This window comes from Protopterus annectens, chromosome 16.part0, assembly GCF_019279795.1.
Source record: "Protopterus annectens isolate FY-2018-M chromosome 16.part0, PAN1.0, whole genome shotgun sequence".
Classification (NCBI taxonomy): Eukaryota; Metazoa; Chordata; order Ceratodontiformes; family Protopteridae; genus Protopterus; species Protopterus annectens.
In genome coordinates this window covers 803,809,952-803,835,737 of record NC_056750.1, presented here as the reverse complement: position 1 = coordinate 803,835,737, position 25,786 = coordinate 803,809,952, and the positions used below count along the sequence as shown (strand labels likewise).

The window sequence follows — 25,786 nt, the reverse complement described above, 5'->3', positions numbered from 1 at the left end:
CGCACTCTCAATGCTCAAAATGTATCCACCAAGTTAATCCTTCCTCCAGGGGATTCCCCTGGTGCATGCTTGGCCTCCCGGTCTTCTTTACATACCCCCTTTGCCTCTGATGCTCCAGGTTCTTCAGAAAGCCTCGGTTGGGATGCAGAATGATCCTCATTGCCCCATTCTGGCCTCGGCAGATCTGGTTCCCTTCACTCGGTGAATCCACCTTGGATTCTAGATCCCATTCGGATCTGATATCACACCCATCGAACCTACCAACTCCGAATCTGGACAACCTGAAGCTAACTGCTTGGCTGCTCCAGTTCCACTCCTAATCAGGACTCAGAAACATTTACTGCAGTAAATGGAAACCATAGATCCCTTCTTCCTTTGGTGCTAGACTTCACCACTCTTTTGGTGCCAGTAGTTCCACGGTCAAAGTGAATTTCTCATGGTCATGACTCTGGACCTCTTATGTCCGCATGTAAAATCTTCCTAAAAGGCACCTTTCTGCTTAGACCCCTGTGTTCCACCATGGGATCTTTCCGCCTGCAGCCACAGTAGATCTAAATTATCTTTCAAGACTGCATTTTTAGTAGCCATTAGCCAAAAGAGTTTCAGAACTTCAAGCCTTATCCATGAATTTACTTGGTCTTCGACCAATCCAGGTAGCTTCAGAAGCAAACATTAATCAGTCCATCAACCTCCCTGTTTCTTTCCTAAATATCAGAACAAGGGTGAATACAAGCTGCATTCCTTGGATGTTCACAGTTTTATCTTAACAGGACAGCTGGTCATAGGCAATCCAACCAATTAACCAATTTCCAAATCCTTGTCACGCTGGATTTTGTATTCTTTTTCACCAGAGGGAGTCCATGCCCATAGTCAGTTTCCTTTAAAAGCTAGGATTCCTCTGGATGACATTTGTTCAGCAGCCACTTGGGCTTCATTTTCTCATTACAAGCTGGATATCACATCTAGAGGGCATCCTTTGGCTCGGAATATCCTTCCCCAAGATTCAGGTAGCTGGGGACTCTGTCCCACAGGTTGCTGACAAATGAATCTCCTACTTCAGATTTGTTATGTACTTACCATAACGTTCCATCTGAGTAGGTGGATTCATTTGTCTGCAACCATCCGCCTTGTCAGTTTCCTGCATAGAATGTACCCATTTCTTGATACAGATCTGAGGTCATGTAGAGCAGGGCATTACGGGTGAGGGGAGGGAGCGCGATAAACCATGCTCGGATCCGATGGATCCATAACCCACAGGTTGCAGACAAATGAATCCACCTACTCGGATGGAACGTTATGGTAAGTACATAACTTCTAAATGCACCACTCGGATGTAATGCGTTAAGTATCACACTACCAGAATTTCCTGTGCAACTGTTCAGATGAGAAATGATTGGACGCAATGCTAATAACGGTGTTTAATTATTGAAATATTCATGTATTTTTGTTTTTGTTTACTAGAAATTGTGTAATTTGTGCACACTTCTGCATTTCTTTCATTTTTTGTTTGAAGATTTCTGACTTTATTCCCCTTCCTGCATACTTAATCTATCATGTGACATCTAGACTTTACCTGTGTGTATAGCTTCATGCCATCTGTAAAGTCCATTCTACCAGGAACAGTTAACAGTAGAAACTGCTTGCAAAGATTGGCTGCCTGGCTCTGACGGACTTTTGTCAGATGATCCTTACAACAAGATAGAGGAGAAGAAAGTTCTGCCTGCGAGGGTTGTATAAACCGAGCACTAGTACTTCTGTTTTATTTTCACATTAGTAAACAGAATGTTATTAAATAGGATAAAATTTTGACTAAACCATCTACACTGTTATATAGGGAGCTGCAGTAAATGTTTTCCTAGATATTGATTGTTTAATTTACTTTTCTGCAGTATTCTTTGATCCAGTCACGGATGACTACAATGAAGGAGCATTATGACAGCCAGATTCAGCAGCTTGAAGCAAAAGTCACTGTAGAGGACAGGAAAACTCAGTCTTCTGATACTGCTGAGGAGGTAAGCTAGAAGCATGGGTAGAGGGCTTTAAGGGAATCATTTATACATGAGCCCCACAGCAGGGTAACGAAAAATTGACATATGATAAAACTATATAGTCCTTTTGGTGTTTATACAGGCAAAATATTTTGTATAAAATTTCAGGCAGAGTTTAATGTGGTGGTTTGTTCATTTAATAAAAAATAGTAGTAGTATAAAATTTTACAGTGAAAATAGGTCGTAGACACTGTCCTCCTTCCAACCTTGTCACGAAAGGCTGTATTTCTGTTTCCCTCTCTCTGCGTACTGTACTGCAGTCTGAACGAGGCTGCAGCTGAGAAGACTGGGCACATAGGAGATTACCTAAGGAACAAATCCAACACGGGGAAGGAGAAGGAATTGGTACACGAAACGTCACCAAAAACATTTACTTGGAAAGAATGCAAGACTAGATGAGGAGTTATTCAGTAAAAGTACATTCATTAGCTGAAACGGAACAAAACAGAAGAGAAAAAAATGGAGAGAAATTGGAGGAGAGATGATAGAGTAATATGGCTCTGTGGTGTCGGCATGATATGGCAGTCTGTGGTGTCTGCATGATGTGGCAGTCTGTGGTGTCGGCATGATGTGGCAGTCTGTGGTGTCGGCATGATGTGGCAGTCTGTGGTGTCGGCATGATGTGGCAGTCTGTGGTGTCGGCATGATGTGGCAGTCTGTGGTGTCAGCATGATGTGGCAGTCTGTGGTGTCGGCATGATGTGGCAGTCTGTGGTGTCAGCATGATGTGGCAGTGGTGCTTAGTAACGTGTGGATTAACTGAGTGCAGAGTTTGCAACAGGTTTGGGTAGTAAAAAATGTATTTTTTTGATTTAAGGAGGAGAAATTTCTAAGCTTATAACCTTTGTTCAGCTGCATGAAAACAGATGAGGAGAGCTTCATGACTAGAGGGTAGCTGATTTGTATTTGCGCAAGTGTGATTACAAAATAGGGCATTTATCAACAAGGCAGGACTTTCAAAAATCCTGCGAGTGCTTTAAAAAACCCCTTGCACTGCATGATGTTAGGCACTGTGCCTCACAATCCCTGCTAGTTATCTATACTAACTCCAAAATCACTGTATCTTATCTATGTAACTGGGGGAAAAGAGAAATCCCAAGATACCATAGTTTCGCTCTTTGAAGGGGAATTCCCAGAATCACACAGCAGTGATCATGAGTTATACTGTTAGTCGCTAATGTTTCACACTTAAGCCTGTTACACATTGATGAATTAATAGAATCTGAGTGCATGCAGTGTGTGGAAATCGGATGGAGAAAAGTGAGACTAAAAAGAAAAGCAAAACTGGAACAGGGGAAAAGGGAGGCAAGAGAAGGAACAAAGGGAATGCGCAATTAAAGAGAAATGGCTCAGTACTGAAGACGAAGAGAGAGAGGAGATCGGCATAATAAGCAGGAAGATAGCAAGTGTGCCGGTTGTAAAATAGATGAAAGAGAATGAAGTGACGTAGCAAAAGGCAACGCTTCAAGCATTGTACAGACGGGAAGAATTGATTAGTTTACATGAGGAGAGCTATTATAGAAGAAAACTAGGAAGGATTACAGCAAAGATGGCAGATGAGATGGGGAGGGAGGAGATCTAATGGTCAGAAACTCTTGGCACTTGGTATGTTAGGTGGGTAAGCAAGTCAAAATGGAGTTGGAATGTGGAATTGGGAGCTGTCTGTAAACTGAGATACAAGCCAAAAAATGAGCCTTTCACGGATAGCAGAAGGTGCATGCACGTCATAGTACATTTAGACATTAATGATTTGTCAGGTAGAACTACACAAAGGCACAGGAAAGATCACTGAGCATGGACAGGGTGTGCAGAAATTGGGGGCAGTGGCATTTTCAGAGATGCTCCTGGCTGAACGAGCCAGGATAGGATCCAGGACTTCAGTGACTTGCTCAGAATTTGGATTTATAAGCAGGGATTTGGGCTACTGGATTACTAAGATGAGACACTGGGAAGACGGAACCTCTGTGCCACTGATTACCTCTCTTTCTGGGTATTAAAGTATGGAATGCCAAGGTTGATCAGGACAAGTAAGCATTTAAATTGAGGTCGAAGGATGCAGGAAAACTGATGAGGAATTACTACCTGCAGCAGTAGGACTTGGAAAGATGGGCACTGACAGCAACAGGTAGGAAAATACATGAAGCTTCAGGGAAGATGGACAGTATTGTTGTGTAGAAGTATGTGTATACTGATTATGATGCAGGGCATGAAAAGGGTGAACAGATGAAGTAATAACAGGAAACATCACAAACAAGACTGGCTGAAAAAGGGTGGAAGGTCTTGTTACGTAATGTTGGAAGTTTAGGCAAGAAAACCGAAAGCTTCATACAGTAATAATAGTATGAGAAGGGGATGTAGTTGTTTGGAGAGAAATATGGGCATATGTTGCAAGTTATTAGGATAGAAAGATGAGAGAATATCAGTTGCTCAGACCAGACAATTTTTTTGTGGGGGAGTTTGCATTAGGTAGAAAATGGGGAGTTTTTTATGATAGAGAAGCAGAGAAGGAAAGCGAGGAACTTTGCCTGCAAACATGAGCAGTCAAGGCAGTAAGATCAGAAAGATAAAAAGTGATTTAATGTAATATATCAGCTACTGAATGCTGGAATCGATAAGGTCTTGGGGCAGTAAGAAGTAAACATGTCATGACGGGAGTCTAAGAAGCAGAGTCTATTTCTGCATAATAAAATAGTGAGGTTAATGGACCAAAATGGATTCATTCAGATGTTGCAAGATATACATGGAATAGTAAACTACTGGACACTGTTTATATCAAGGATTTGTGTGGGACTGCAGAAGGACAGCCTTTAAGTCTGAGAAACTTTTCTCAATCCAGCATGGGGAAATGTACATAAGGAGAGAATAAAAGGCATATTGGTAAACCTAGAGAAGCATGCATATTGCTAGAAAAGTAGCTAGGAAGAAAGAGCATGGCAGGGAGAAGAGAAAAGACGTCAGTGTAGTTTATTAAGGGAGTTTAGTGACACAGTCCATGCAAAAGAAGAGCCATTTTGCAAGTTAGTCAGAGTTAAGTTAAGCAGTAGTGTGAGAATGTTGGGAAAAGACTGTGAATGTTTCAGGAAAGGCACATCTGGAGAAGGCTTGGCAGAAGAATGGACTGAGGGAAGAAAGGATCCTTAGGTACATAGTGGAGACGGAGCAGTATTTGGTCAGGAAGGGCATAAGACTACAGGGAGCATGGAGAAAAACAGCATTGTACTCAATAACTGGTCTGATTAATGCTGAGTACAAGGGGGGTGAGTTCCTCTTTAGATCTTGAAGATATTCCTTTTGCAATTAGCTGTGCTAAATAAAAGGAATGGTTAACAACCATTGTCATGTGATTGTCAAAAGAAAGGGAGTTGTCAACCCTAGTTCTTAGGTCCCAGACTACATTTTAATTTTAAATTGGTATGTTTATAGATGCTTTGTTGTGGGGATGGGTTATCTGACAAAAGTGACAATACTACACTTTTTAGTAATTTTTTTGAATTTATTTTTATTACACCTGGAAGAGTTCATGCTAGGGGTGTTTTGAGTGTCAGAGAATGACTTAAAAACAAACCCCAGTTTGCATTTCTTTACAAATACCTAGCCATATGTCTTGGCTCTCTGCCTGGGGATCTGAGAAGTAAATGCCAAAATGGAGAGATCCCAGCACCAGGCCCTGTGGGACACAGCTAATCCCTTTCATACATTCTGATGAGACTCCTGCAAACTTGCATTGTGTGACAGTTAAGTCTTTCAACCTGTTTGTTATCCATATTATAATATATGTCAATTTTTATTGCATTTAACCTCTCTATGATCCAGCATGGAAATGGTATTGAAGACCTTGGCCTGGTCAGTATATTCCATGTGTACCACTTGGCTGCTGTCTACAGACTGTTACCCCTCTGAAGAAATTAACCAGATACAGCTTAACCAGATAAGCAGATAAAGGGGGGTCTGCAAGAGCATAGTTAACCGTATTAATTAAGCAACCGGGTATATTGTGAGGTCATATGGGAGAAGAGTTTTTGATCTTGATTTACACTTTCAAGTAGATCTTTACGTATAAGTAGGGGGAGAGGTAAGGGAATGCGCCCTGCATATTCCAACCAGTTTACACTACTACTCACTCCTATTTTGTAACTCTCAACTTCCTATACTTTAGTTTACACTACAGTGCTTTTATCATCTTGCTGAAAACCCTCTACTGGTAAATAAGTAACCGTGCTCATCATATTGCCCGGCGAAGCTCAGCAAATGCCTCCCCAAGCCAGTCCTTTAATTTAGATCGAATCTCGTTTTACCTGTTTAGCTTTTTGTCCAATACTTTGTCATACTGTTGTCCAATATATTTTCAGCCATTTTTCTTTTCCAGTTTGAAACTCCACCCTAAGGGCAACACCAGTTAATATAACTATAGTGTCTTCATTCATGCCATAATTTCATTCACATTCATGCTTCATTTGCTAAACGTTCTAACCCATTATGTCCCTGCTTTGACCAAAATCCTGCATGTCGATTCTTCATGGTCCGTAACGCACCTGGTAAATTTAGTTCATGTCATTATTCATTCACTTCAGTGTACCTTCCATCTCTTCTGTAGGCTCTCAACATCATCTGTTTACATTATATCCCACCCATTGTGTATCATGACCACCTCAATAACATATTAAAATACTCAGCGTGGATTTAAAAAAAATGAATGTTATACTCAGTAATCCATTTCTTCCTAAATTATCCAACAGCTGGATGGAACAGATGATTCAGATAGCTGAGGAGATTAAATAAATGGAACAGAGAACTAGCAGGCAAAAAATGAACGAAGAGCAACAGAAGTGGGACCTATGGAACAGACTTTGATTTGAGGAGGAAGGAGAAACAACTGTAGATTATAATTGGTGAAAAGTTACATCATATGTTGAGTAAGAGGGTTAATTCTACACTCTAGGAGGCAACCTTAAAACTGTATCAGTTATGCTGATTTTAGCAAAATGTAATTTATTTTTTTTTATTGATTTTTATTTTACATTTGTTGACTGGGCTAATCTAGCTGGATACATGTCCCTTTTCAGTAGAGGCACAGGGAGATGAGCTCCAAGCAAAGTAAAATTACAGAAAACAGTAGTTAAAAATACAATACTTAAATTTCTAAATTGCTATACATAGGAGAATTCATATTTGGAAAGAAAAAAAAATTATGTTTAAGAATAGTAGTATAGAGTCACTGCATAGTTTAAGATGTTCCAGATTTTGCCCACAACATTAGTAAAAAGTGAGTCCCCAGCTTTATTATTAGATTTAATATTGGAAATGAGTAACTTATTTGCAGAGCGAAGTGTTGCAAACTTCTTATATGGGGAGATCAGGTTAGTGAGGATTGGGGTATTATTTGGGTGATGAATTTTTTGTATGATCATCAGTTGATTATACAGTAGATGGTTTTGTAGTTCTGACCATCTGAGTTGTTTAAGGTTGTGACAGTGGTGAGTTCTAAAAGGGTTGCCTGTGGCAAATCTGGCTATGTTGTTATAGCTAGTTTCAAGATGTCCTTCAAGAATGCAACTGCAGTCCTTACATAGGATAGATCTCCATCTTTCAGATTTTTTCTCAGGGTCTTCAGTAAACATCATGACTTCAGCTGACTGGCTCATTAGTTTTTCAGATCTCCAGGCTCCCAGGCTCATCAGACAGGAGTTCTCAGCAGCCTGCAGTCAAAGGCCTAGGGTTGCCGAGGCGGATACCTTTCCTCAGATGAAGCCTCTGGTGTTCAGGATTCATTCAGATTCCCAGGGAAATCCTTCAGGTCTGGTTCTTCTGATGAGATGAATCTATTCCCTCTGCCTCTCCTCCTGAGGATATTTCTTTGGAAATTCTCCGGATGTCCTGGATGTGTCCTGCACTCACTCCTTCTCTCCCTCCTCCTGCTCCTGTCAAGCCAGACAGATATTACAGGGTCCCTGAAATGCATAAGCATCTCTTTAGGCCCACTCTGTTGACCTAGAAACTATTCACAGGGGCCCAAAGGAGTGGCCGATAGTTCTCTCAGGAACAAGGCCAGGGATTCTTCAAGGATACCTGCTGCATGTCCCAATCAGACACAGTTGCAGATTCCATACAAATATAAATATACCCTGGACGACTGCCACAAGCAAGCGGACAGCAAGCAAGCCTTGATAAGAAAACAAATAATTTTTCAGAGCCAAACTGGACACAAACTCACAATTTTTTTCTCACAGAAGAAAACTAGGACTCACAAATGTGTTTTTTTTCACAGAAGAAAACATGTTATGGTAACATAAAACAGGGAGGCACTCATTCTGAACATACAGTTGCAATCGTGTTTTGTTTCCAACAATGACAATGTTCGGACACAGTCTAAGCAGAACACTCTTGATTCGCATACGAATGGATGTTGCATCAGACATTTTTTCACAACGCTGGAACTCTACAATCTATGCATTCCCACCTCTACCACGATATCCAGGGTGTCTCTAAATCAAGCAATTCACCCTTTGGACCTGGCATGGGGCAAAAAAAAGCACTGAAGAAGATGGCGTTGACTGATGGTACAAAACTGTACTTTTGTTTAGATTGTGTTTTGATAGATTGATGTATATAGCAGAAGCATAGACTAGGATAGAAATGAGGTGAGTCTGGGCAATAGAGGTTCTAGCTAGTGGTGTGAGGTAGGGTTTGATTCTATACACAGAGCCTAGTTTTTTATTAACCGTTTGGATGGTATTATTGATATGGTCATCATAGCTGAGTTTATTATCTATGGTAATGCCCAGGAGACGTATGGTAGTATCAGGGGAAATAGTAGTTCCATTGTTAGAGATAATTGTAAAGTGGATTTCTGGTGACCTTTGGGTGGGAGCGAAAAGCAGCAATTTTGTTTTTTTGGGATTTAGGAGGAGGCAATGGTGGGTAAACCACTTTTTAACAGTGTTAAATACTGTTTGAGTCATGGTCTGAAGAGAGGTTGATGACTTAGCAGTACAGATTAGAGTAGAGTTATCAGCGTATTGTATGCAGGTGGCTTTAGGAAAAACAGTGTTGAGATCATTAATAAAAATGGAAAATAGAAGAGGGCCTGGGATAGAGCCTTGAGGGACTCCAATATTTACGGGTAGAGGTGTGGAGAGATTATTGTCCCAGAGTGTACGGCTTGTTGTCTATTTTCTAGATAGGATATAAACCAATGTATTGCTAGTGGGTCAAGAGATTGGGCTTTTAGCACACTGATCAGTAAGTCGTGGTTCAACATATCAAAGGCTTTTGATAAGTCAATGAATAGTGTAGAAGATAGGGAGTTATTATTTCGATTCCTGTTTATACAGTCAGTAAAAGTTAGCAGGGCGGTAGTTGTGCTATGAAAGGACCTAAAGCCGTGCTGGCAGTTGGCTAGTAAATTATTATGGAGCAGATGTTGAAGTAGTTGGTGGTGAATACATTTTCCATTATTTTGGCCAGTGGAGAGAGTAATGCAATTGGTCGGAAGTTAGAGATATCAATGGATTTGCCTCCTTTATGTAAGGGGATAATGTGGGAGACTTTCCATATGATGGGATGTTACCTTCTATGATTGTTCGGTTTATAAGGATGGATATGGGGTATGCAATGACTTTGGCTGCTATTTGGAGGTATTCAGCTGGCAGGTGGTCAGCAGAAGGGGTACAAGGTTTGAGTTTTTGAAGGAGTTTGCAGATAAAGGATGTTGGTATGGGTTGTATATGGAAGGAGGGCACTGAGCCATTTGTATTTTGGAAAGGGCTGGGGGAAATAGGAGGTAGTGTCTTTGCAAAAGTTTGAATTGTTTCCGTGAAGTAATTGTTGAAGGCATCAGCTATTTGCAAAGGATTATTTTGGGGAATTGAAGATGGGGCTGGAGTTTTGGTATGTCCTGGTTGGAGAAGTTTATTAATGCCTGACCAGAACTTTTGAGGGTTTTTGGGTGAGACTGTTAAAGGTGGAAATAAACGTTTTTTTTTTTGTCTAGGAAAATGTCTTTTTGGTAGCATTTCTTAGCTGTTTAAAGAATAGGTGGTCTGCAGAGCTCTTAGTGGATCTCCATTTGGCCCATATTTTGTTCCTTAGGAATATTTTTTCCCTGGTTTGTTTTGTGAGCCATGGGGCTGCTTTGTTCCTAACTCGGGAAGAGCGAGGGGGCATGTAGATCTAGGATTTGTAGGAGTTTAGTATTAAAGTAGGAAACAGCTTCATCTAGTTTGAGTTGTTTCAGTGGTGACCAGTTGCAGTTCTTTAGTTCACTTTGAAAGCTCTCTGCTTGAAAGTGTTTCTTTGAGCGATAGGATATAAAAGTGTTATTTTTAGGACTGTGAGCCTTTTGCTTTGTTATATAGGTTAGAGCATGGTCGCTAATGTCATCTGGAAGCGTTCCTGTTGTATAGGTTTCAGGATGACTATTTATAAGGATCCAGTCAAGGGTGGTTTCTTTATTATTAGGTTTGTGAATTCTTGTGGGGGTGTTTATTCTTTGAGAAAAGCCATAAAGATTAATGTGGGTGTTAGGATTGGGGGAGCTACAAGCAGTCCAGTTGATGTTAAAATCACCAATTACAATGGTTTCCTGAGGTAGAAGGGTGGAAAGGCTACTAAGAATGTTTTCCAGAGTGTTAATATTGTTTCCTGGAGGAATGTAGGTACAAATGATATAAATAGATTTAGATTTATTAAACTGGAGTTTGATGGTAAGGGTTTCTGCATTGTTATTAGAGGGTGGTAACACATTATAGGATGAGAGTAAAAGTTCAGATTTATACAAGATAGCTACACCCCCACTCTTCTTGGAAGTGCGGTCACATTTAAGGATGTTATATCCAGGTGGGGTTATTTCTAGGTCATGAGTAGAGGGTTTCAACCAAGTTTCTGTAAGGCAAAAGATATCAAATGCATGCACTTGTAAAAGAGCGTGCAATTGACTGAGTTTGTTGTTAATGCTACGGATATTAAGTTGAGCTATTCTGAGAGAGTTAACTAATTGTATAGAGGTAGAAACACCATTAGATGTTTGTTTTTGTGGGTTATTGTAGATATGTGGAATTGGGCCAGGATTAGGATGGCTATCTCCATCTAATAGAAGCTGAGTGGGATGTTTTAGTAAAGTCTTTATGCTTTTAAAGTACTTGGGTAAGCTTGTCTTACTATAGAAGTAAGTTACATGGGAAGATCTATGAAATCTAGGGAGTAGGTAAAACTAAAGTAGAGGTTATGTTGCTATGAGAGAGGGAGCTGGGGTGTGTGATTGGTAGAGTTTGTTGGTGGGGAAGTACATTATTAGAGAGAAATGTTCGTAGAAGGTTAGAACATAGGGTAATGCTAGGAAAATTAATGAAGAAGTAATAAGAAGATATTTTTTCAGGTTAGAGTTTTGTAAGATCATCATTTTAGATAATAGGGTTGTGAGGTTATGTAAAATGTTAGATAAAGTAAAAATATGAGATATGGTATGGTAGAAAAGATAAGAGGTGGCTAAAGGGGAGATAGCAGAGAAGATAGAGGTAGAGTAGAGGGTTATTTGTCTTGCAGTAGGGAGGAGAAGATTAAGGAGAGAGTTGGCAATAGGAGGGGTAGATAATTGGTGGTGAGAGATGATAGGCTAAGTAGCGCAGTGGGTGTGGCTAAGGATGTGTAAGTGTAACAGCACTGAGGGTGGGTGGGAATTGGGGGTAGGGGAGGGGGAGCGGAGTGAGCCCGTAGGGTGAACGGAGCGGGCCAGAGCAAGTACTGGAGGATTCAGCAGAGACAGTCAGTGAGCACCAGAACCCCAGAGAGAGACAGTGGAGCAGGTAAGTAGCTGCTAGGAGAGCAGGTAAAGGTGTAGGAGAGAGGATAGTAAGGAGGGGAAACTAGAAAGAATTAAGTCTAAAGTGGGTAGAGGATGAGAAAAGTACAGACTAGGAACAGAGGAGTAGTAGTAGGGGGAGAAGTCAGGCAACAGGGCAAGGGATGAGAGATAGTAGAAAAGGAATGCACTGAGCTGAGACTAGGAAAATAAGGGGAGTGAGTAAGGGCACGCAGGCTAGAGTACACTGCCACCTAGTGGGCAGAAAAGAAATTACAGCAGGTAACCAGGAAAAGAATAAGTAGGTGGGGAAGGATAAGGTAAGTAGCGAGGGAAAAATCTATCAGGAGATTTTAGTCAGGGAGAGGAGTCTGGCTGCTGGTTTTCCTGACTCAGAGGCTAAATTACTTTACAAAGTTTAATTACAAGACAAATAAAATAGATAAGCCTACAGTATGGGTCAATAGTGAAACATACTTAGTAAGTCCGGTACAGAGATGTGAAAGCACAGGGGCAGCAGAAAAAAAGGATGGTCCAATTTGGCAAGGCTTGAGGTGGCTCAGGGGTCCTTAGAAGCCAGGCAGGTCCCTTGATGCAAGGTAGTGGATAGATTGCTAGGAAGGTGAAAAAGGTAAGAAGAAAGGGTATTAAAATGTAATAAAGCATCAAAATGAACCTTTAGTATACAGATAAGATAAGGTAGGTCAACAGTTCTACAAGTATGTATAAAATACTAATTATACATTCATAACAGAATTGCTCTAAGAACTAGAACTAGGCTAGGTTTGAACATTCAGTCTAGCATCAATACAAACAATCTAAAACATGTCAGAGTATGCAGGTAAAAGGCTAAATGCGATGTTTAAAGTAGCCTGAAAAGTGAATTGTGGAAAAACTGTCATTAAAAACAAGTCGTGTTCAGATACCTAAAACTGTGCACAGAAACAATAGTATTCTGGTATAAATAGCAGTGTAGTATAGCAAAGTAGAAAACTACTAATTTGTAGTAGCCATTAAAAAAAGACCATTCCCAACAAGAGGTTGCATTACAAAAGTAAAATAAGCCAGGCAAGTTCACAAAGTAATGAAGCAGGTAACAGCTACTTGGTATAATGGCATTAACTCCCACGGAGCATTGTAATTCTATTTAATCTTGAAAACTGTTAGTGTGATCACCTTTGTATTTGTTGTTTTTCTTAATGTGCATATACTGCTGAAAATTAAGTTAGCTTAGAAATAAAAATACATATGTATGCTATGACCTGTATGCTGTAAAAATATCTAGTAGCATTATTTTGTTGAGCATTAAAACGAAGTCAACACGTCTGGTAGATTTGTTTCCTCTATACATACCAACCCTCATTTATAGTCTTTACTCTTTGATGAACCCATCAAGTCAAGGTAATAGCCATGTTATCCTCTTACAGTCAAAATAAACGAAATCCTTTAACCTGGAGCTCATGCACATTTGCATATTACAAGGCCAGGGCACTGTGTAGTAAATTCAGATAATTAAGGAGCTCTTCATTTCGCCACATGAACAAGAGGCCATGTTGGATGTCTTAAGTTGTAATAACAGAAGTGAAATAGGCTGCTTGTCTTTTGGTTGGCCTAATAGGCCTACAGGATGCTATGCCTTGGTCAAAGTTGGGGCTTCATGCAAACTGGTGTGGTGTGAAGATGTAAACTGGATGTGAATCAGAAGATTTTTAGCAGAATGTGGAAGATGAGAGAGAGAGTTTGTATACCAGTTTTGTGGAATAGACCTTATTTTGCTGGATAGCAAAGCCATAGAAAGGACAACGTGAAAGGTTGTAACTGCTATGTCCTCATGCTGTCAGCAGAGAGCAGTCCACAGTGTAAAAGGTGCTGATTGTTCCCTACCAGCAGTTTTAGTAATTTAAGCAGGTGTGTTTGTGTTAGGAACTGTAGTAAGGAGGTAGTATTGCTCTTTGTTGTAGTGTAGTAAATGTATTTAGCAAAGCAGTTTAACAAACAGTTATGTATCTGTGTAATAGCACTTTGCTTAACTTCCAGACTTTGATAAACTTTACCAAAGGGCTAGTAAAGTAGCTCCTTCCTTTATGTCACTGGCTAACGGTGTTTTACAGCAGAGTGGCAGTATATATCTACATGAATAAGCTCTTGGTTTAGCCTGAAGATGCTTTTTTTTTACCTTCAGCTGTTACAAGACTGTTTTTTTCCTGGCAGCTTTTAAAGGACATTATTTTATTTGTGGTCCTCAACTTCACTGTAGGAAAAGTACCTAGTTGGGGTATTTCCCAGGGCATTAATCGACCATAACAGCAGCTGTGCAGGGCAAGATGATAATGTGGGAGGTATAAAAAAAAATACTCCCTTATTAGTACGATGGGTACACAAAATGATGATCTGGCCGAAGTGAAGTGAGTGAGTAAAGACACTGATGAAAATGTACCCCATCACAAGGGCTATGACTTGTGTGTTCATTTGGAATGTAACAATACCCTTGGAGATCTTGTTTCTGTATGACAGTGTGTTTTTATTATGTTTTAAGTAGTATTTGCATATTCTTGATGTTTTCATGGTCTAGAAAGGAAGTATCGAAATGCTGAACTATTTTAAGGAATATTTGAATGGGACCACCTATTTTTTTTATAAAAAATCAGCTTTAATTCTAGTAAGTCTAGTGTGATATTTTTCAGATATCCTGCTGAATAAGTGTTTTCAAAATGAGAGAATGTTCACTTTTTTGTTAAAAAAGGAAAAGGTAGCTAGTAACCGTTTAAGACTGAGTAGACTAGGCAATGTGTTAGTTTTGGACACTGGTGTGAATAAAACAGAGGTGAAGGTAACGAGTGTGTGTGAAAAAAAAAGTGATCTAGGGAGGCCAAGTGGAAATTTCTTCACGGTTTTGTTGGGGTGGGCAATTTAATGGGCATGGTTGCCTTATTTGCTTATTTTGAGTTTTGGTAGAGAGACTAGGGAAAACTGTATTAATGAGTAAATGGATATGGTGATCTAAAATAAGCCACCAGTGTCATTGGAGAAGAAGGTTATAGTTGTTTTTAGAAGGGAAAATGGATGTCTAAGGGGTCCTTGTTGATAATTGGGGTGCTTAATGGGAATTAAGTGAAAGAGTGATATATCCAGGAACTGTATGCTAAAACATGAATGTATACATGCCAGGTAAATGCAGATATGCGTGACTTAAATATGAAGGAAAAGCAAGATTGTATCAAGAAGGAAGCTGCTGAATTTAAGTTATGTGCTTGAAAGTGAATGTAACTATGTTTCTTTGTGATAAGTATTCTTCTCTTCTTCTTCTGGCTTTTCACGGTTAGGGGTCGCCACAGCGGATTATCTGTCTGCTCATAATTGGCAGTGGAGTTTTACGGTGTCGAGTTGCCAGCCCGGTGCCCAACCTTCCACAGAAGGCACACACACTCACACCTAGGGCCAATTTAGTGTGTCCAATCCACCTGCTGCATGTCTTTGGGATGTGGGAGGAAATCAGAGCACTCTGAGCAAACCCACGCGACCACAGAGAGGACATGCAGACTCCGCACAGAAGGCACCCCAGCCAAGAATCGAACTGGAGAACCTCTTACTGTGAGGCAGCAATGCTAACTGCTGCACCACCATGGCCGCCCCTTTGTGATATGTATTCTAAATGTGTTAATTATTGACATTAAAAAGTTTGCACAAATAAGGAAGTCACATGTAGAAAATGTAGTTTAAACTCCATGAGATCTGTATATGTGTTTTATTGTTTACATGTTCATCGTGTTTCACTGTTGCAGTCATGACTGTAGGGTTCTCCCCTGCCGGCAGGCAGTCCTCGGTCGGCCAGAATCCCAAAGTCTGGGTCCGGCGTCGGCTGTTCAGCCACGCTCCCTGATGTCAGAGTGCCAGGAGTACAAAGCCGACAGCCGACGCCATCTTCTCCAGTCTTTCTTGCCGTGCGGTGATAGTAGTTCGCAAGCGCCGGTCAGCTGACTCCTGACTATTTTTTCTGATAAACTTCGGTCCTAAGATTTTCTTCTCCACTCAAAGCTAAGTACCCTGTTGGGGAAACTTTTTCTTGCTCCAGTCCGATGTCAGAAAAAGTTAATAATTGTATTTCATGTGGGAAGCAAATACCTGATAAGGATTTTCATTCTTACTGTATTCCTTGCTTAGGCCCTGACCACGACGTAGCTAGTTGTCGGTTTTGTGCTAGATTCAGTCTTTGTTACAAAGGTACGATTTTGCTTTTCATTACTTCGGTAGGCGCTTTAACTAGAAAATGTCGTCGGATATGGTTCCGGCTACCGGAGTTCACAAACGTCACAAGGATAAAGACAGGCCTCTGAGGTCCAAATCTGATGATAGCGCACAAGCGGAGCCAGCTTCAGGTTCAGCCGTCGTCAGTGAGGCACTTTTGCAGCCCCTGTCATCGGCCATTTCAGAACCGATGGCCGAAACGGACTCTCATGAGGAGCCAACCAGGCCTTTAAATATTTCTATTGCAGGACCTTCAGACAATGCTCCTTCGGATGGGTCCGGAGCCACTGTGCAGGTACCGGCTTCCGAAGGGGTTTTCAGGCATACTCAGCTTCTAATAAAGGCAAAATCAAAGACAAAGGCAAAGACTCCTTCTAAATCAAAGACTGCAACACAGGCCTCTTCTGAACCGGCTCCCAAGTCACAGAAACAGTTACTCAAGATGGCAGAGGATTTACTTACTATGATTAGGGGTCCACATCCCCCTCCAGATAAAAGGCCAAGGCAGGATGTTTATTATGATTCCTCTGATCAGGCTTCTGTTTCTTCAGTTTCTTTTTCTGACCAGGAATATTCTTTCCCTCCTTATGAGGATTCTGATGCTGAGGAATCCATTCCTTCAGCTTCTCCCCCTGAGGATTTCTCTTTTGAGGAAACTTTGCATGAAATGAGGGAACATTTCCACTGGGAAGGACAGGAGTATTCAGAATCTAAGAAAAGACTAAGGGATTTTCTTCTTCTCCCCCAACATAGACCCTGGCTATTCCTCCTGTTTTGGATATTGTAGATGATGCTTTTTCTGAGGCTAACTTAACCCCTGACTCTTTTCCTCCTGCTCCTGTTAAGCCTGATAGATATTACAGGGTTCCTGATTCCCACCAGTTTTTATACAAGAACCCTTCTGCTGACCCTGAAACCATTTCTCAGGGTCCTAAGGGAGTTAAGGCCGCTTCTGCCAAAAATCCCATTTCCACTGAAAAGGATTCTAGATCTTTAGAAAGATGGGGCAAAAAAGTGTACACTTCTGCTACTTTGTCCATTAGGGCTTTAAACTGTCAGTTTCATATGCTGAAATACCAGCAATTTCTCTTGTCTGTTTTAAAACAAAAGCTTACTTCCATTTCTGCCTGTGCAGATGATAAGGAATTACATGACTTATTGCATGCCACTGAACAAGTTGGGAAGTATGGTTTACACTGTGGATTTGATGCCTTGGAGGCTTCTTATAGGGCTGCTGCCTCCGGCACAGTCATTAGAAGGCATGCATGGCTAAAGGAACAAAATTTGCCAGAACAAGTAAAAGCTAAATTATTGGATGCTCCTGTTCAGCATAATGTTTTTTTTGGATCAAAAGCTGAAGAGGTGATTAAAAAGATAGAGGATAAGGCGAAATCCATGCAAACAGTTAAAGATTTCTTACAAGTACAGCCACCAAGATTTAGCAGGAATTGGCCTTCTAAAATTTGGTCCTTTCCCACTTCAGACAGGTCTCAGAGGGGTAGATATAGACGCTCCAGAGGAAGGCTTCAAACACAAGCTTCTTATAGACCAAGACAGTGGACTGCTTCCACCCCTAGGGGAGGAGAGGACAGGTCACAAACTCATAGGCAACAAACTCAATGACTCCCTCTGTTGGGCTGCAGGAACTTCTTGCCTGAAGCCCCTCTCGGAGGAAAACTCTCTCTTTATCAAAATTGGACTCATATAACCCAAGACAAGTGGGTTCTGGATGTGGTTTTAAGAGGTTACAAATTCCATTTTCATACCCTGCCAAGGCCAAGCGGATGGCCAGACCTTCCAAAACATCAATGGACAGAGGCCTTAAACCAGGTGGAAGCTCTTTTGGCTATGAAAGCCATAGAACTGGTTCCACTTTCAGAGTTGGGACAGTGTTTTTTACTCAAGGCTCTTTCTAGTCCCCAGGAAGCAAAACTCATGGAGACCCATTCTGGATCTGTCAGTCTTGAACACCTTTCTAGAGATTCCAAAATTCAAGATGCTTACTCTACAGCAGCTACTTCCAATGCTGTCCAAAGATGCATGGATGGTAACGTTGAATTATAAGGAGGCATATTTATACATTCCTATCAGGTAGGAACGCAGAAAATACCTCCGGTTCAAGGCCGGATCGAGGCACTTTCAATTCTCTGCGCTGCCCTTTGGATTGTCTACTGCGCCCAGGGTCTTCACCAAATGCCTGGCTCCAGTAGTAGCTTACTGCAGACTCAAGGGAATTCAAATTTACCCTTATCTGGACGATTGTCTAATTCAGGCAGGCAGACAGCAAGGATGTCTTACTCTAGCATCTAGAATTTGTACAGAACCTCCTCAAGTTCCTGGGATTCTCTGTAAACATAAAAAAGTCAAATTTGACACCCTCTCAACAGATAATTTTTCTGGGTGCTTTTCTAAACACCACAACCCAGATGGCATTTCTGACATCCGAAAAACAATTACAGCTGGCTTCAACTTTCAAGACCTTGGCAACTTTAACTCCACTATCTGCAAGGAGATTTCTGCAGGCTTTGGGTTACATGGCCTCCTGCATCCTTCTCGTACCATATGCAAGACTACACATGAGGAAAATACAGTGGTACCTAAAAAGTGTATGGTCTCAACATTGCCGCAGTTTAGACATACTGATCTCCGTTCTGCCTTGCCTTCAAAAGGAATTTCTTTGGTGGTCCAGGGCATGTACTCTAAACAAAGGGAAACCCTTCTGTCTGCCTCCTGCCACTCAGATTCTAACCACGGACGCCTTGGATTATGCTTGGGGAGCCCATTTTCAGGGCAACTGTCTGCAGGTCCTTTGGACAAAGGATCAGAAGCACCTGCATATCAATTTAAAGGAAATGTTAGCCGTTCAGAAAGCTCCAATGGCCTTCAGGAATCTTCTACAACCAGGACAACTACTAAGGACAGACAACACCACAGTTATGCGGTACATAAACAAGCAAGGGGGATCTCATTCCTACCCCCTTTGCAGACTAGCCATGGATCTATGGAACACAGCTCTAGCTTGCAATCTGGACCTTCAAGCTCAGTTTCTATCAGGGAAGCAAAACTTCCTGGCAGACAGTCTGAGCAGAAACCTTTCGGATCCACACGAGTGGATGCTGGACACCAAAATATTCAGGATGATAACAGCAGTCTGGGGATGTCCTCACGTAGACCTCTTTGCATCCCATCTCAATCATCAACTACAGATTTTTTGCACCAGGACTTTCCACAAAGAAGCTTGGAAAGTGGATGCCCTATCATTCAGTTGGAGGAACCTCTCGGGATATGCTTTTCCGCCTCTTCCTCTTCTTCCACGGGTATTATTAAAGATAAAACAGGACAAGCCCAAGATGATAATCTTGCTGGCCCCAAATTGGCCTCGACAGTTTTGGTACCCAACTCTAAAAAACCTATGTCTGGAGTTCCCTTGGGTTTTACCTCAGTCTCGGAACCTTCTGTCCCAACATCAGGGTCAGGTTCTACACTCTCATGTCAGAACTCTCAGCCTGGTGGCCTGGTTAATCCAGGGCCTTTGATTTCTTCTTTCCTACCCAAGCAGGTTATGGATGTCATTTTAGAAGCCAGACATCCTAGCACTAGAAAATCTTATGCAGGAAAATGGAAAAGATTTTGTTCCTGGATGCAGGCTCAGGATTCTGATCCTCTTCTTCCGAACATTCCTTTAATTTTACTTGACAGATTTACAATAAGGGTCTCTCTTTCTCTTCCATTAAGATACATGCCTCTGCTATTTCTGCTCATTATAATACAGACCCTCCAATCTTTTCCCACCAGCTCATGAGACAGTTTCTCAGAGGAGCTAAGAACTTAAGACCTCCTAGATCTCCTCCCATTCCTGCTTGGGATCTCAACTATGTTTTGGAAAAACTAACCTTGCCTCCTTTTGAGCCTGCTGCCTCTTCTGACATCAAGTTTTTATCTTGGAAGACAGCTGTTCTGTTAGCCCTAACATCTGCCAGGAGAGTTTCAGAGTTACAAGCTCTTATGGCTGTGGAACCTTATATTATTTTTCATCAAGACAGAGTGTCTTTGAGGACTAATCCTACCTTCATGCCTAAGGTGGTTTCCAAAGTGGCTTTAAATCAAACTATCCACTTGCCAACTTTTTTCCCCACTCCTCAAAATAAAGGGGAAAGGATCTTGGATGTACACAGACAACTACGTTTTTACCTGGACAGAACCAAGGACATCAGAAAATCAGAACAATTGTTTGTTTCTTTTGCTTCAAGTTCCCAAGGTAAAGCCATTTCAAAACAGACCATTTCTAAATGGATTGCTCATGGAATCAGATTTTGTTATTCACACCATGGAAAGCAAATCCCAGGGAGTATACGGACTCATTAAACCAGAGCTGCTGCCACTTCTGCAGCCTTCCTCAGGGGAGTTCCTACCAAAGACATTTTGGAAGCTGCAACTTGGAGTTCAGTGCATACTTTTTCTAAGCACTACAATTTACCTCTCTACTCTGTCTAGGGCAGGCTTTGCCTCTGCAGTCTTGCAGGGCCTTTTAGCTGCCCCTTCTTCTTTATGACCACCTCCCTTTCTTTCAGCTTTGGGATTCTACCCTACAGTCATGACTGCAACAGTGAAACACGATGAACATAGTACAGCTGTGTGCACCTACCATAAATGTAGATGTTAGAGTGTCTTCACTGTTGCAGTCTGGGTTTCCCTCCCTCCTGTCCCCTCTTATTTTGATTTTTGTGTGGTTCCTTTTTTCACCATTCTTCTGAGGTGTATTTGCAAAGGATATGGGACCTTTCTCATTTTGGGACTCCTGACATCTGGGGCAAGAAAAATTGGAGAAGATGGCGTCGGCTGTCGGCTTTGTACTCCTGGCACTCTGACATCAGGGAGCGTGGTTGAACAGCCGACGCCGGACCCAGACTTTGGGATTCTGGCCGATCGAGGACTGCCTGCCGGCAGGGGAGAACCCTACAGTCAGACTGCAACAGTGAAGACACTCGAACATCTACATTTATGGTAGGTGTACACAACTGTACTTTCCTCCTCTTTGCGTGCCAACTGTCAGCCCCCAACTGGATGCCCATTTCTCCCTGGTGGCGGGAAATCCCCAGACAGGTGAGAGCCATGTGGAGTGTCCATCATACAGGCAGACATCTGGGTTGGTTGTGTCCTCACTTACAGCTGGGTATGAGGCCTTTTACTGTTAATGAGCCAACCTCTCTCATGCTTTTTGTCATGAGCAGTCGCATCAGTGTAAGAATCACCATTGCCTTTGTCCTTGTATGTATTCACCTTCATATACTCCAAAGAGGGCTACCATCATTGGCTTGGGCAGTAATGCCAACAGTGTCACGTCCTCCCTGCACAGCTTCCCCTCATTCTGTTAAGTGCTATACATTTTTATAAAAAAGGAAGGAGGGAAGTGATCAGTGCTGGTTGTTGTGATATAGATGCCTTTATTAGTTGGGCATTTAATGAAGAATGGATTGATGCAAAGTTAAGAGTTTTTAAGTGTGCCCTTTCCCAGAGTAGGGGGTATTTTTGGTATCCATGTGAACAGTCCCCCTTTGAGATCTGTAGTTTAAGCAGTGGGCTCTAAGGAGTAAATTTGACTATTTTGGTGGAGCACAAAAACAAATTAATATGTATTGGATTCAGCTGATTGCATAGTTAAGTTAATTGATGATCAAAGCAGATGATTGTTTACTAGCAGCTGATATTTCCAAAATATACACAGTCATTCCCATTGATTTGGGTTTGATTTAAAGAATATGTTGAGCACAGTCATTTTACAAACAATGATTTAGACTTTTTATGTTTCAATTTATAATTTGTGTTGAAGCACAACTATTTTATTTTTGGTAAGGAATATTTTCAGTAAATACAAGGAAGGTACTACTGCGACCACTAGCTATTCTAATATAGTTTTGGGACATTGGGAAGATCTTTCTCTGTAGGACAGTGTTTATTTTTTTATTATAGTGTTTTAAAGTAGTAGTTGCATTTTCTTGATGTTTTTGGTGGTCTAGTCAGGAAGTATAGAGATGTTGAATGATTTTAAGGAATTTTTGAATGGGACCATCTTTTTTTTTTTTAAATCTGCTTTAATTCTAGTATGTCTAGTGTGAAGTTTTTTTAGATATCCTGCTGAATAAGTGTTTACAGAATGAGAGAATAATTCACTCTTTTGTTAAAAAGAAAAGGTAGCTAATAGCAGTTTGCTTCATTTTAAGAGTATTCATCCTGCTCATCAAAGAAGTAATATAGTTAAAGGGCAGATGGTAAGAGTGAGTAGATTCTTTCCATGAAGTCGATTTTGAATATGAAATTGACATTTTAAAAGGGAAATTCATGGAGAGGCGTTATCCCATAAATATATTAGAGGATATAGGAGGAGAGGTCAAGAGTTGGAGAGGGGATATTTATAGATCCATCTCTGAACATTTGGATGATGATGACAATTTTACAGTGGCAGATGAGTATTCTAAGTTTAATATGAGCCTGATTTTGACATTTACTCCTGATACACCAGTAATTAAAGATTTAAGTAACAACTGGCAAAACATAGTTAGTATTCCTGGAGAGAAAGGCACTTTTATCAATGAAAGGAGTCAGAATCTGGGTATAACTGGGTTGGTAGTCAAATGTTAGCTTTATTTGCAGGTGATAGTTTATATTTGGTTAACTCAGAAAAGGATGTTTTCTGTTTTTTCAGGATTGAAAATAGTTTACTTTTGTAGCCTTTGTTTTATTCTAATTATGTTCCCACACATGAATTGATTTAGCAATGCCCATGTTTATGGAACATAAGATGAAGTATTTAGGTGTCTAAATTAAAAAGGATTCTATTATGTCAACTATGGATATGCTCGAAGTAGACTAAATAAAATACAATACAGAAATTGAGAAATTGTAAGCTTTGTAAGCTCTTGAATATGGATATGATTAGTAAAGTGCAAACAGTGAAAATATTTCTAGTCCCTTTAGTGTATATAGGTGAGGCATATTTTTTTATCAACCAGAGGAGAAACTGTGGAAGCTAATTAATAAAAAAAAATTGAAGGAATATATTGGGGAGTGAAAGAGTGCAATAAGTAAGTGGGATAAGTTGTTTCTCCCCACAGAACAAAGGGGATTAAAATTACCAGACTTGGAGTACTTTAGAGCTACACAGTTAAGACTCATGTTTAACACAAGCAAAAGGCTACAAATCAAAGTGGGGTTGGGGGGACCACAAAATAAGGAGAGTGCAGTTTTAGATACAGACACTTAAGGAGAACAGTAACAATCATACAGAATATTATTTTTACAAAGTAGCAGAAAATATTTTTAGAACTAAGCCACCCCAAGCATAGAGAGAGGAAATTTTACCAACAGGGAAGACTTACAAGAAGGGCATGGAAACTAGGGAGGGAGCCAATCAAGTAGGGCATGGAAGATGGGAAAGGAGGCGATGGAATTTGTTGGAGAAAATTAGTAAGAGCAAAGGCACTGGGAGCAAAGTACTAGGAAGAGAAAAGTCATAAAAGGGTACAAGCAGAAGTGGGTTGTGGAGGTTGGCTTCCCTACCAGAGATTGAGTAATAGGCATAGAGAAGGGGAATAGGAGAGTGCTAACTGTAAACTCGACCAGAGCTGGTCTTTCATTTGAGTCTAGAACAGAAACTGTGGTAAGAAAGGATAATTAGTAGGGTATATAAAATAATGCATGATAACTATAAAGAATCAACCAGAAGACATTAGAAAAGATTGGGAAATGAATATTTAAAGGCAATATACACAAGAAATGGGAGGATATTTGTATGGCCTCAGGTATGCAACAAAACCTAGAAAGTTTAGGATTTTTGCATGGAAGTGTTCGCATAGGTGTTTTCATACCCCAAGTGACTTAAGATAATTTTTCCACAGGTTGTCAACAATTGCTGGAGATGGGATGGGAAAGATAGGGCTACCTGTGTACATGTTTTTGTGAATGCAATAAATTAAGATATTTTAGAAATTCCCTACAGGGACCTTTGTCAGTAATGTGTGTGGGGGGGAATCAAATCTATTTCAATTAAGGAAATTACACTTTTGAGTTGGAATATAGAAACTGAATTGCCTAGACACTAAGACCCTACTATATGTAATGCTATTAGCTGCTAAAAAAAGCAATTATTAGAAAGTGGAAATAAAAAAAAAAACAACAACAAAAAAGCAACTGTAACTAAATTATTGAATGTTGTAAATGGGAATAAAAAAACTGGAGATGGACTCATTAGAAAAGAGAAGGAACAAATTACATAGAAATAAATGGAATATGTGGAAATGATGCATATAGAATAATGTGCATTGATTGCAGAAAAGGCAGGAGTTGCGTCATCTGTGCAATATTATACTTAAGACCAGTCATGTTTGTATAATGCATGAAAACATCTTTGTAATGTTTTTTTTTTCTTTTATAATTGAATGTGTACTTGTGTAACTATTTGAAATGTGATGTTTATAAAGATGTTTAAAAAATTGTGGTTTTGCTAAAAAAAAAAAAAAAAAAAAGGTTGGAATTTAAAAAAAAACATGTTGAGAAAAATGTTGAAAAGGAAGTGTAAATACTGTAATACAAATTAAAGGTATTTTTTTATTGCAGTAAGTGTAAACAGTCCTTAATTTTTTTGTCAGTACTGACAAATGTTATTGGGTCCTTAAATACGGTGATTCAGACTAAAAATGTGGTGTATGTAGCAGAATAATTTGCCTGTCATTTTTATTGTTACATCGGTCATACTACGAGGAAGTTAGTCGAGCATTTATGAGCATTGCCACACTATAAAAAAGAAAAATAGGAATGCGCTGTTTAAGCATACAGTCAAATATAAGAATTTTAAGAGATCTTTTACATTATCGATGCAATTGAACTTGATATTGGGGATGCTGAAAACCTTTTAAATGTAAAGGAGTAGGAATGGCAAGTTAGAGCAGATACTATGAATTTAGCAGGTCTTAATGACCATATAAACAAGCGTGTGTTAAAAAGTAAAAATTCAAAAGGAAATAGACTTACAAGTGTTTTTTTATATTAATGCATTGTATATTTATGCGCTTATATTGTAGGTTTTTACATAGTATTTTTTTCATATTCTGATATGTTTACATTTTTATATGTACTCTGAATCTTTGACGATTCATGAAGTTTTTAAGGTATAAATCTGAAATACTTTTTAGCCCAGTTAGTCTAATGAAATCTCAATTCTGCCGAGTGCTTTTTCTCCCTCTCTCTTAATTTCATTAAGGTTTTCTGCTGCTATAACTCAGCCAGTGTAGTGGGGTATTATTTTCCATTTATAACAGTCAGACATTTCCACATTTTTATTGCTACATTTTACACCTTAGAATCTATTTTAATTCTGGAGTAGAATATGTATCGGTCTGGTTTCTTTCTTTATTTAACATTTGTTGACCAGAAAGTCCTACTAGGACTGAGCCTATTTTCAACAGAGGCTTAGGGAGAAATGCTCCAGATGCATGTGTTTGGAATGTGGGAGGAAACAGGAATACCTGGAGGAAACCCACGCAAACACAGGGAGAACATGCAGACTCTGCACAGAAGGCACCCCAGACTTGAGTAGAATCTGAGAACCTTTTGCTGTGAGGTGACATTAACCACTGTGCCTCCCAGTGGTGTACCATATCTTTAGAGTTTAACAGCATTAGTCACATTAGACAACTAGTCTT

At 40.2% G+C, this 25,786-nt stretch overlaps 1 protein-coding gene across 1 annotated transcript in view; it reads left to right on the top strand.

Moving 5' to 3' along the window:
• Nucleotides 1-25,786, top strand: part of FKBP15 (FKBP prolyl isomerase family member 15) — a 1,242,294-nt gene that overhangs the window by 943,715 nt on the left and 272,793 nt on the right. Inside the window, exon 25 of the mRNA XM_044057970.1 lies at nt 1,890-2,012. Within this exon, the coding sequence (XP_043913905.1) occupies nt 1,890-2,012 (123 nt within the window). The remainder of the gene's footprint in view (nt 1-1,889; nt 2,013-25,786) is intronic.